The sequence below is a fragment of the Culex pipiens genome, chromosome 2, assembly GCF_016801865.2.
Source record: "Culex pipiens pallens isolate TS chromosome 2, TS_CPP_V2, whole genome shotgun sequence".
Taxonomy (NCBI): Eukaryota; Metazoa; Arthropoda; class Insecta; order Diptera; family Culicidae; genus Culex; species Culex pipiens.
This window is the reverse complement of record NC_068938.1, coordinates 66,852,080-66,864,732: the sequence shown is the minus strand read 5'-3', so window position 1 is coordinate 66,864,732 and position 12,653 is coordinate 66,852,080. Positions and strand designations below refer to the sequence as shown.

Sequence of the window (12,653 nt, the reverse complement as noted above, 5' to 3'; positions counted from 1 at the left end):
ACGCGGCCTCCGCGATTGACGGCGCAGGGATGTCAGATAGAGCGTGGTGAAAGGTCTGTTGGGGTTGGTTCGGAAAGTCTGCAAAGTGTGGTGGGTGGGGTGAAATTTTGCAGTGTTAACAGATTTATGAGCTAAATTAACTAAAAGGTTTGTTGTTTTTGATAACCGTTAAGAAAAATTAAGGGAAAATGCTCAAGAAAGTTGTCTGTAAAATGATAAAATCGAAAAAAATAGTTAAAATCTTTGCGTCTGAGATTGACAGCACATTCCCGCCACTGAAACTCGATTGATGATTTTGACAGCTCTTTACTGAGCTCTTTTGAAGGCAGTCACAGCCGCAGACGGGTTATCCCTCGTTTTGTTGTTGATTCATGTTTTGAGCGATTTTTGGCAAACATTCGGCAGTGGAGCAAAGTTTCAAGCGTTTTAATTGCATTTTCCCAGAATTGTTTTAAAAATTGGCAAAAATGAGTGATAATAATGGTAAGATTTTGAAGTCAGCAAAACAGTCGTGCTAAATGGAGCTTATTTCAGAGCAAGCAGTTGCGACTTTGCCGGAGGAGGAACGCCCGGAAACTCCCGAAGAGGCGCAACCGGAACCGAAGCCGGACGAGGAGCCGCCGGCAAAGATGGAGGACGTGATAACGATCGATCCGGAGGCGACCGAACTGGATCTGAACCACGGGCGCGTCGGAAAGATCGAGCAGCTGGAACCGCTGGTCAATTTGGAGAGGTGATTTTGCGAGCGATGATGCGGAGTTATGAAATAAGATGAAATTGATTTTTTTTCTTTTTCAGGTTGTACATGCGCTGGAATTTGATCAAGAAAATTGAGAATTTGGACCATCTGACGGAGCTGCAGGAGCTGGAGCTGTACGACAATCAGATTACCGAGCTGGAGAACTTGAATTGTCTGGTTAATTTGGAGTAAGATCTTTAGGGAGAAAAATCGATTGTTTAATTAATTTTAAATCATTTCTCAGAATGCTAGACGTAAGCTTTAATCGATTGCACAAAATTCAGAATCTGGAAGAGCTGACAAAGCTGCGCAAGCTGTTTCTGTGCGCGAATAAAATCTCAACCATCGAAAATGTTGGCCACCTAAGTAATTTGACCATGCTCGAGCTTGGAGACAATAAGATTAGGGTTGGTCTCCTAAAATGTCGTTTCTCCGACAAGAATTAACGATTTCCTTTGATCCTCGCAGAAAATCCAGAACCTCGAATCGCTCACCAACTTAACGCACCTCTATCTGGGCAAAAACAAGATCAACAAAATCGAAAATCTGGACCAGCTCGTGAAGCTGGAATGCCTCAGCTTGCAGAGCAACCGGATTGTGAAGCTGGAAAACCTGGACAAGTTGGTGAACCTCACAGAACTGTACATATCGGAGAACGGCATCGAGCGGATTGAAAATCTCGCCGAGAACAAAGCGCTGGAGACGCTTGATTTGGCCAAAAATCGCGTCAAGGTGCTGGAGAATTTGGACCATTTGGCGTGTCTGGAAGAGCTTTGGGTAGGATTTAACAAGTCTTGAGGTACTTTGATAACTTATCTATACTAACTTTCAAGATGAACGACAACGCGGTCTCCGACTGGAACTGCGTGACCGTCCTGGCGCAGAACAAAAAACTCGCAACGGTTTATCTGGAGCGGAATCCGCTCGCTGGGGATGCCACCTACCGGAACAAGCTGAAGCTGGCGGTTCCCTGGCTGACCAAGATCGATGCCACGCTGTGCCGTTGAGCAGAGTTGCGGCCATGCGACGGAATTTAAGAGGAGGACCAAAACCACGAGATAGTGCTGCTACTAACTATATTGTTTGTATTTTGTAAGTTGCCTAACTATTTGTTCGTTGTAACGTTGTTATTAATCCCCCTTATGATGGACAAGTAGAGTTGATGGAGCGTTCGGAACAATGAACTCGTAATTGAGTAGAGATTTAAAAGTGGTTTTATTCTTCACTCGCCATCAGATATCACTAATTAAGGGATAATAAAGCTCAAAACAAACACACACACTCGCGCACTCAAGCCACACCACCGCCCCCTCTTCAGGGCATCTTGTCGTATCAAATGTCCCGATAGTCCCCGGTTCCGTAGTGCTTCTGCGACCCGTTGTGTTCCGACTCGACCAAAAAGTCCTCGTACCGTTCCCCCTTGTGGGACTGCAGCAGCTCCCGCTTCGGCCGCATAATGCCCTTCACGTCGTTCAGCGAAATGTCCACGTCGCGGAACGCGTTCAGCAGAATCACCGCCACGATCACCACGAAGAAGCCGCACAGATCGCCGATAATGTCCTCCGCCTTCATGCGGCCCCACTCCTTAAACAGTATCGCCGAAGCCGTGATGACCAGCGTGGTGAAGATCACGTAGTAAATCGGCGTCACAATACTCGTGTTGAAAATGTCCAGCGCCTTGTTCAGATAGTTGACCTGAATCCCAATGAAGATCACCGTTACCACGATCAAAAAATAAGGCAACCACATGCCAAAGTCGTTCGACTTCCCCGACAGCGTGTCTCGCAGCGCCAGTCCGAGCGCCTTGCACGACATCACCGTCAAGCTCCCAACCGCCGAGCACAGCAAGATATAAACGATCACGTGCTTGTGCCCGTACCGCGGTCCGTAACAACACCCAAGAACCAGCGCAACCGCCAACACCACCAACACATAAGAGATAAACGTCGGATCTTGCAACTTATCCAGCAGCAAGTTCAAATCATCAACCTCCCCTTCCTTCGGCGAATGAATCACAATTATCGTCGATCCGATGATGCACAGGAAGCAGCCGAGCTTCCCCAGTAGGTTGAGGCGTTCCTTGAGGAATTTGGTGGCCAGTACGGCGGTCACGATGACGGAGAGCGCCCCCAGCGGAGTGACCAGAGAGGCCGGGGCGAACGCGTACGCGGCAAAGTTGGCCGCCTCGCCGATGCCCACTGAAAAGGGGGAGAAATTTGGTCAGTCAGTTTTGATTAGTTTAAAAAATGTTTCAACCAAAGATGCCATCTTTTGAGCTATTGTGCATAACGGACGCCAAGCTATGATTTTTGAACAAAAAAAAAATGATCAAAAAATCTTTAAAGGATTTAAAGTTGAATTAACATTCAAAAGTACAAGTTTGAAAAATAAAACTTTTGCGAAATTTTCTGATATTTTCAACACAAATATTGTTACGATATGAAAAGACGAGGAACATATCGTAACAAACAGATTAAAACATTTATTAAAGTATAAATGAACTTAACTAACGAACAAGCAATTAACGAATGACGAACAATAACAATCTTCTCCACTTCGTGGTTCAGGCGCGGCCGACGTCTGTCACCTTGACAAGACGGTTGTCAAGTGATGAGTCGCCGCGTAGAATAGGGACGCTCTCCCAACAAATATAAATACCAAAATGGGCTGAACAATAAAATAAGGAAAATTTTCTACTACCTATAACTTTTTAAAAGATGTGATTTAAACATTTCTAAATAATTTTTATTGAAAAGATCAGAAAAATTCACAAAAGTTTAATTTTTAAACATTGAAAATCGGACATATAGGGGAACTATACCCTTTCTCAGCCTATTTCTATCATCAGCCTATCAGCACGTTGATCATGAATTACAGCTTTCATAAAGAGTTTTTGATTGTTCCAAAGTAATAAATAGCTCAAACAAAAGTGAGCAAGCAACTCTCCATTGTTGATACATCTGAAAATGTTGATTTAATAGCGGAAAACGGCAAAAGTGATGAGAATTGGTCGAACGGCTTAGAGTGATTAAAATGGGCATATTTCCCCTACCTAGTTTTCGAGATATCGTCAGTTTGAAATTACTGGCTTTTTACGAAAAGGACGTATTAGACTACCACAAACAAACGAACTAGACAAGACACAAACCAAAAACGCTTCGCAAACAAACAAACAGTTTGTTTGTCCATTACACTACAGCAAACATGTTTGGCAAACTTTTTGGGCAAACTAACACGCTTATGGACTTTTGGACATTTTTGATAATCATGCTCTAATATTTATTTTATGAAATTTTATGTAACATTACACCCTGAAACATGTAGCCCATCAGTATGGGAAACCTACATGGCCGTTCTGTTGGTCGAGCGGGTAAGGCGCCAGTCCTTACTGTTAGTGCTGGGTTTGAATTCCATCGGTTATATTTTTTTTTGCGTTTACAAAAAAAAATTACATGCAGTGAGTAATATTTAGTATCTTTTTTCACCATCACCTTTGTGCTTTTGCATGCAATTTTACCATCGGATTATTTGCAGTGCAGGTATGAAAATCAACATATCTGTTATATTACCTGTATTACCTCAATTCTTAAATTATGAGTACTTTATACTGAAAAATATTTTTATAGTAAAAATTAAAGAAAACCTTCAAAATATTATTCAAAATAAAAAAGCACAATAATTGTGAAGAAAGGCATTGAAAAATCGTACTATTTAATCCTTTTACTTATTTTTTTTTTGCGGAGCGAGGTGGGACAGCTAGGATTAAGTCAGTCCAAGTCCGGTTGTGTCAAGGAAAGGTAATGAATATGTTAGCCTGTGAAGTGCAACATAAAAATGACAACAATAACATTTCGTCGCGCATCGTAGCTTATCGTGTGAGTACTCGCGCTAGTACTACAGAGTAAAAGCACTTTCCATCGAGTGATAATCCGGGCCGCGTGAGCGCTTTTCTTCAAAGAGGTCGTTTTGTTCTTAAGAGAACATCTTTGTAAGCATTGCCCATAGGCAGACGTGCATCGGCACTCAATAGCACTTGACAATTTTTCTAAGGCCATGGCTTGGAAAAGGCACCACATCAATTTGTTTTGTACAGAAAGTATGTTTATTTCATTGCACTATGAGTTGCTGAAGGACCAATTCGCTAGTTTTAGCGATGAAGTGCTATTTGAGTGCTAAATAGCACATTTAGCACTTGAAATATTTGTGTTATTCAATTCACTATTAATTTGTTGGTAAGCCACATTGTATAGTGAAAAACGATAATTATATGCATCGAACTAAAGCTTCTTGTGTTGCACAGTGCGCAAAGATTCACCCTGCCGGTTTGGGAAGGTCATCATCTCAAAATGTGGTGAAGTGCTATGGAGTGCCGATGCACGTCTGCCCATAGGATAGCTTACCGTTTTGATGACTGCTGAGGATCCGGATCCCTTGCAGCCTGTCGCTACAGTTAACATATCCCTTTAACCTCCATCCGCCACCCGGAGGCACGCGCCGTAGGGTTGCCAAAGTCCTGACGACCCACAGGACCTGGGAAAACCAATCTTATCGTCCCTAAGCGTAAAGACTTTAAGACTAGCTTTCATTATCAAAGCCCACGGTATTTAATCCTTTTACTTAATTTGAATTAATTAATTAAAAAAATAATAAGCCATTGTGTTTCATATGTTTATAGGATTTTAGAAAACTCTAGATTTAGATTACCTACACATTCTTTGTAAGAAGCACTCTTTATTCATTACCCTACACCTACACTGTCATTTGTAACCGTAATCCAGGTTTTTAAGCGAAGATGGCGTTCGAATGGTGAACGCCCGAAATGTCAAAATCGCGCAGTAGCACCAACATTAGAAAAAAAGTATGGCTGTCATGCCGTGTCACACTTGTTTCGTAATGTTGGTACCACTTCGTGATTTTGACATTTCGGGCGTTCACCATTCGAACGCCATCTTCGCTTAAAAATCTGGAAAATCCGGTTCGTTTAATATTTTTACTAAAAACACGGCTCTAAAATATTTCTTGAGAAAAATAATAGGTCTATTCCCGTACCTGCAGAATTGCAGAATTTCTGCAACTTCTGCAAAATTCTGCAGCCAGCATAAGTCACTTTTTTGCAGTACGTTCCCGTACTTTTCAGTTCGCTCTCTTCATCTCTCTCTTTTGCAGAAGTTCTGCAAGGAGAGAAGCCGCAAAACTTTTGCCTGGGTAGCGCGTTCCAGTACTTTTTCTGCAATATTGTACACAGTTGAGTGGATTTACTTAAATTGGGTATTAAAGTTTTTTTTAATTATTTTAAAAAAAGGGATTGACAAAAATTATAATTGAAAGAAGTTTACCTCTAGAACGGGGACTTATTTTTTTATGCAACTCAACATTTCATTTAAAAGATGCTTATGCTTAGGTAGAAATTATTCATTAGAAACATTTCAAAACTTTTACATAAGGTAAAAAATAGAAATGAGAGTTGCAGGTACGTACCTGCGTTTAACAAATAAAATTCAAAAAAAAATGACAAACAAAGGTTTAATATAGAAGGGATCATAAATACATGTTTTGATAGCAGACTATTTGAAGGATTTTATATCCAGGATAACATAAATAAATTATGGATGTCACATGGAAGAACAACGGTGACGCAGCAAAGTTGAAAAATATTAGAAAGTAAATGAATCACAAACTCAAAAATATGGAACAAATTTAAATTTAGAAACAAATTTAAATTTAGAAACCCGGAAATTAAGAAAATCATAAATAAAAATATAAAAAAAAACATTTTTTTTTAAATTGAGAAGCTTTAAAAAATTAAATCAGCTATTTGAGAAATTTAAAATGCATCGGGCTACCTACGTTGGAGCCAGCCACAACACAATTTTAGTGCTCCGTTGAATTTTCGATTTTCTCACGCCGCGGGTGAAGTGTTTAATCGCGAACTTGCCGCCCGGAGATGCCCAAGCGTGGCGCTAGGCATGGCAACTCGAGTGCACCACCGGGGACCTCGCGGAACCCGTCTCCTGGCCGGATTACTAAAAACAATCCGGCCAATAGTCAAATCAAGCCTTCCACCGCGGCGACAGCGTTGGATGGCATTGACAAAACAAAGCTGCATCCACACTACCGCAGCCCGTACCAGCTACGTGTGAAGACAGCTAAGGCAGGCCGGCAGGCCTCCGGCGTCCCCTCCGTCACCCCCGTCCCCACACGCAACGAGTTCGAGCCGCTGAGTGGTGACGATGAGGACAATGAAGACGACTGCAGCACCAGCAGTAGTGACGACGACGACGATCCAGCACGCGGGTCGAAGAAAACTGCCAACAGCAAAACTACGGCGAAGGAAAGAAGACCTCCGCCGATATTTGTCGTCGACACACTAGCCGATCATGTGGACGAGCTACTGGAGGGTCAAACCTACTGTTTGAAGATCGGCAAGAAGAATGTGCAAGTGATCACGTTGTTAAGGGCGAATTACGATAAAGTGCTGATGGTCCTCAAAACAAACAACGTGAAATACTTCACATTCGATCCGGCTGAAACGGTGCCGGTTAAAATAGTCCTGCAAGGGTACACGGACCGGCCAGTGGAGGACCTGGCTGGGCACCTTGCCGACGTAAACGTTCACCCCCGGGACATCAAGGTGCTCTCAAGAACGACTACGGTCACGGGTACTCACGTGCTGTACCTACTCTACTTCGATCGTGGTACCGTCAAGCTCCAGGACCTCCGACGGAAAAAAACGTTGGACGGTTTCTGGGTGACTTGGAGGTATTTCTCAAAGAATTCGACAGATGCAGCCCAATGCCACCGTTGCCAAAAATTCGGCCACGGCTCGAGAAATTGCAACCTCCCGCCGCGCTGCGTTAAGTGCGGTGAAATGCATTTCACGGAGAAGTGCAAACTTCCCCAGAAAGCGAGGCTGAGTGAAAGCGACGCTCAGCAGCACCGGTCGCGTGTCAAGTGCGCGAACTGCGATGGCAACCATACAGCGAACTTCCGTGGCTGTGCCGCGCGTAAAGCATATCTCGAGGAGCAGGCTAAGAAGAAAAAGAAGCTTCCAGCGACCCGGCCGCCTCCAAGATTAAGCCCAACCGTTCCTGTAGCTGGACAAGGCGCGGCAGATCGGATTACCCCAGCGATTCCTCCCGGCTGGGGAGGTTCCTACGCAAGCGTGACCGCGGCGAGCGGTACAGTTCCGGAAGAAGCAGCTGTGTCCGGAGATGACCTATTCACTCTGCCAGAGTTTTTCGCCCTCGCGGGGGAAATGTTAACTCGTTTTCGTGCCTGCCGGAACAAGGCAGAACAGTTCATGGCTCTGGGAGAGCTCATGATCAAATACGTTTACAACGGATAAGCTGCCTCGTGCAGCGCTGCTCTTCGGCGTCAACAGACAAAATCATTCTGTGATCTAGCTTTAAGTTTTCCTCTAACTATCCCCTTTCTATAGCAATTTTGTAGGTTTTTTTTTCTTGAACTTTTTCCTACTTGTGATTAGCCTTTAGAATAACCAATTGTGTCGAAAGACAAATTTATCAACACATAGCTGAAAGGACCTCCAAATCTCTATTAGGTTTAATTGCAAAGAAAATTGTGAAATGATTATTTACTTAATAAAAACTGAATTGAATTGAATTGAAATTTAAAATGCAAATATTTATCTTAGAAAAAAATAAATCACATATTCAAAGCTTAAAAAAAATTAAGAAATTCAAAATGTAAATAATTAAAAAAAATCTTAATTTCAAAAAATCAAAATAAAGAAAAATAAGGATGAAATATAAAAGTTCAGACTTGAGGTATTTTGAATTCGAAATAAAAAAATCTAAATTTTGAATATTTAATAGAACATCAAAAATTCTAATTCTACATTTAAAAATTAAAAAAAATATGATTTGAAAAAAAAGTTAAATTTAAAAATTTTGTAAATAAAAAAATCAAAAACTGAATTATAAAAAATAGATAGTTTGTACTCTATTACCCGAAGACCGGGAAGACCTCTGCGAAATTTCTAATCTCTAAATCCTCTAAATATGCATTTCAAACCTAAAATATGACTCCAAAATAAGTGTATTTCTATTTAGGAATTTAGGAATTAAGGAATTTAGGAATTTAAGAATTTAAGTATACCGTAATATTATTATAATTTAATAAAATAATATTATTATAATTTAATAAAATTTATAGGTATCAATTTTTAATAGTATAAAATATGATGTGTAAACAACGTAACTTATGTTTCAGCAAAAAAAAATATGGTCATCAATCATATAATCAATTATATTTATTATTTGTTTGGTACAGTCTAATACCTTTTTATGTTTCCTTCATTAAAAGTTCAACAAAATACATTTAATATTTTGGTTCATATAAGAATACAAATTGGTAGCACCGTCACAGGTACAATTTATAATTTGTCAATTACATTTACCTATTATTTTAACACACATATTTAGTCTATTAAAAAGCAATTTAAGATCAAAAATCAATTCTTAAACAAATATTTTTTTTAAATTAATTCAACTCAAAAGAAATGTGTCTTATAAAAGTTTTTAAAAACAATTTAAAAACAATTGTTTTTATGATACAAATTGTTTGTTGGGTTATTAGCCGTGCTGTAATACTAGATTTACTTATAAACTTTATTAACTCTAAAAATAATAAATTCGCTATATCATTACATTAATGAACTAAGCCTGAAATCGTTAACATTAAATATAGTTCTCAATAAAACCAGACATTAAAAAAATACCCCAAAATCCATCAATTCCAAATATACAAACGTCCTTTCAAAAATACTGCTTAAATTCAGTAATAATAAAACATCAAATTTATTACACCTACACTAGCACCTACATAATAATAAAATGCTTGATTTAACCCAACATGCAAATTTTATGTAAGCGTGTACTCACACCAACTTGCAGTTACTTTTCAACACGAAAGAGAAGAGAGAGCTTGCAGAAAAGTACGGGAACGGTTTTGCTGCAACTTTTGTCTCTCTCATTGCAGAATTTCTGCCTGAAAGAAAAGTTACTTTTGTTGCAGAAAAGTACGGGAACGCTCTGCTGCCGATTTCGTGCAGAACTGCAGAATTCTGCAGTACGGGAATAGACCTAATATTTTATTGAAGGGCAACAACAATTACAGTGTAAAAGTTTGGACAAATAGTGTGTATGCTCGCATACTCGTTTGCCAAACTAGCAAACTATTTGTTAACAAACTGTCAAACGCCAAAAAGGTGCGTGTCTTGTCTAGTTTGCTTGTTTGTTTGTGATAGTTTAATACGTCCTTGACACTTAAAAAATATCATTTTCATCTATTCAAATTATTCGTGATGCTGTATCTCAGAAGCTAATTGCCCGATTTTCAATGTTCTAGAAAGAAAATGTAGAACATTTTCCCAGCTTCTCAAAAAAAAATTTTATTCATGAGTGCTATTCTTTCAAGAAATATTTTTAAAATGCAAAAAAAAAGAAAATAAATCGAAAAATTATACCTAAAAGTAGCTATAACATGAAAACGGTATTACACTCATAAAAGCGGCCATGCCTACTGCGTAGCGTTAACCGCAGAGAGGATTCTGTGAACGAATATTTGCAGCAGTCGGGCATGTACGTGTGACAAAACGTCATCTGACTAAATTCCCTTAGGCCAGTTGTCGCACTTGCAGTAATTTCAATTATGTGCCAAGTACGATCAGATCGAAACTTCTTTTATTTGAAGAACGACAAGATAACATGACCACAACGATGGGTAATTCACCCGACAACGTTTACCCCTTTCGATTTTTGATTATTTTTTAGATGACCAAAAGTGCACTTCTAAGTTTTTTTTTAATAGGTCCTATAAACATATGGAAGACAATAGTTTATAGGTCCTTTAAAAAAAACTCTAGACTTGAAAACGTTGAACTTTATCCAAATTTCACTAAAGTTTTTATCGATAGCACATCTATTTTACATCCGAAAATGATTTTTGGGAATTCAAGTGTTTTTTCAAGCCTTTTGAAAAGGACTTTTTTTTAACAAACGTTTATAATTTTTTTGAACTAAATTTTGTTTTTAAGGGGTAGGCGTGGCTGAATGGTTACGCTGTTCGTTTTGTAAGCGAAAGGTTCTGGGTTCGATTCCCATCTGCTCCTATCGAGAAATTAAGGAAAGAAGGAATTCTGAACACTTGAATATGAACGAAAAAATCATTAGCTCGCGGCGGGGTTTGATCCCCCGTCATTTGGGTCAGCAGACAAAAATGCTAACCACCAGACCATCGAGGCTTTGTTGACTAGAAGGATTAATGCTATACGAATCCAAGGAACTTGATTGGAATCTGTGAATCTAAGAACAGGAGAATGCAATATTGAATGCAAAGTTGAATTCAAGAACTTTACTGGTTGCATACTCGCTAGGCAAAAATTGAACTTTCAACATGACCAGAATTCACCACAAAAAGCTTGATGAACCGAATTGGAAAGCTTCCAAAATGAATCCAAGAACCTACGAAGAATTAAGGACTATAAATAACTTTGACCGGCCACATCACTTACCACGGTGAATCCTGGCTTCACACCCATCTTACTAACCCCTTAAAATCTCACGTGATACTTTGTCGAAGACGCAGCTGATTTAGCGGTCTTCATCACTCAAGTATCGGACTAAAATTCCTATCCACTTCCCCGTGTCTTACCACTGGTCGTGGCCGGCGCTGTGATTGACTAGCATGATAGGGACATTTGAAAGTTGCGAAGTGGTGATGATTGGTTCCTACTCTTCATCTGTGGTCCACGGAGCAATTCTTAGAGGTCCTGGGCAATAACAGAGTAGCAACTACGGGTAGACACCAATGCTTTGCTATGCTTTTTTCAAATATATTTTTGATGTTGATGATGTTGATTTTTTTGGTTATTTTAAATTGCTATAACACATTTCGATCGTAATTTCTCGATGGTAGGTCGAGATTTGTTGAAGGTGGATCGAAATTTTACTATTGAGAAATCTCGATCGATCGATCGAATATGTATTAAGATCGAGTGCAATAGAGTTCACAACTAGTTTCTGAAATGGAAAAGCAGAATTAAAATAAAGGTTTTTTTTTCATGAACGCTTTTTTTTCTAAAAGATCTACAATATACAATTAAGTTTGCCTAAAAAACAAAATCGATCAGAAAATCCCGAAATTTAATTTCAACTAGTATTTCGCAAATTAAATTGAAAAAATAATCAACATCAATTAAATAAAATAACGCTTGTTTGCATTAGTTTTTGACTCTTATTTTACCCAACTTTTGACTTGCAACAACAGTATCGCCAGTCTGGTCTGGTCTTAATTAATGGATGAGTCATCCCCAGCTGTAGAAATCCCCCCAAATTGAACCCATCCCGTCAACGGATACTTACTGCAAATCAGTCCCGCCCACCAGACCCAATCCCGAAGGTAGCCAAATCCTCCGGCGCTAGCCCGCATCGAACTGACGCGGGACAACCGGATCAGGCCCACCTTCTTGATGATGAAGCTCGACCCGATGAACAAACTGCTCGAGACGGCCAGCGAGAGCCCAATGTAAAAGTCCTGCTGCCGGTACAGGTCGTCGATGGGTTGCCGCGGGGAGGACATTTTCGAGGGCGCGTGGGGTTCTAATTACGGTATCGATTAATCCGCAGCACTTTAGTGGAAATTTTCGTCAGTGGTAAAGTTTTTCGTAGTACATTGCACACAAAGCGGTTCACACGCGTGGTCTTTGCTCGGGGAAAGATCGATAAGGGATAACGCCTTTTCCGGTTACTTTCGTGATATTTTTTTGTCCCCTGACGGTAATTTAATCAGTAGAAAATGTTATCAATTTCCGTACCAGAGTTTGCACTTTTTGTGAGTTTACTTTTTTGTTTACGTTTTTCGAGATATGAATCACTTTGACGTTTCTCGACAT

The 12,653-nt window shown here is 39.8% G+C and overlaps 2 protein-coding genes across 2 annotated transcripts; one reads left to right on the top strand and one right to left on the bottom strand.

Annotated features, from left to right (window-relative positions):
• The first annotated feature begins 340 nt into the window (after nt 1–340).
• LOC120425905 (protein phosphatase 1 regulatory subunit 7) lies at nt 341–2,018 on the top strand. The gene is made up of 6 exons (XM_039590524.2): nt 341–483; nt 535–733; nt 799–927; nt 984–1,146; nt 1,208–1,516; nt 1,573–2,018. The coding sequence occupies exons 1-6, from the start codon at nt 468–470 to the stop codon at nt 1,744–1,746; spliced, it is 990 nt and encodes a 329-aa protein (XP_039446458.1). The 5' UTR covers nt 341–467; the 3' UTR covers nt 1,747–2,018.
• Nucleotides 1,936–12,605, bottom strand: LOC120425903 (magnesium transporter NIPA2). Its single transcript, XM_039590523.2, has 2 exons — nt 12,124–12,605; nt 1,936–2,937 (listed from the first exon to the last, which is right to left on the bottom strand). The coding sequence occupies exons 1-2, from the start codon at nt 12,338–12,340 to the stop codon at nt 2,072–2,074; spliced, it is 1,083 nt and encodes a 360-aa protein (XP_039446457.1). The 5' UTR covers nt 12,341–12,605; the 3' UTR covers nt 1,936–2,071.
• Nucleotides 12,606–12,653: the final 48 nt, after the last annotated feature.

Excerpts from the sequence above, each read along its gene's own strand:
- LOC120425905 (XM_039590524.2), top strand. Across the intron at positions 928-983 it reads AATTGTCTGGTTAATTTGGA|AATGCTAGACGTAAGCTTTA; the intron begins GTAAGATCTTTA and ends ATCATTTCTCAG. Across the intron at positions 1,147-1,207 it reads TTGGAGACAATAAGATTAGG|AAAATCCAGAACCTCGAATC; the intron begins GTTGGTCTCCTA and ends TGATCCTCGCAG.
- LOC120425903 (XM_039590523.2), bottom strand. The coding sequence starts at position 12,340 with ATGTCCTCCCCGCGGCAACCCATCGACGACCTGTACCGGCAGCAGGAC. Across the intron at positions 2,938-12,123 it reads GTGGGCGGGACTGATTTGCA|TGGGCATCGGCGAGGCGGCC; the intron begins GTAAGTATCCGT and ends CCCCCTTTTCAG.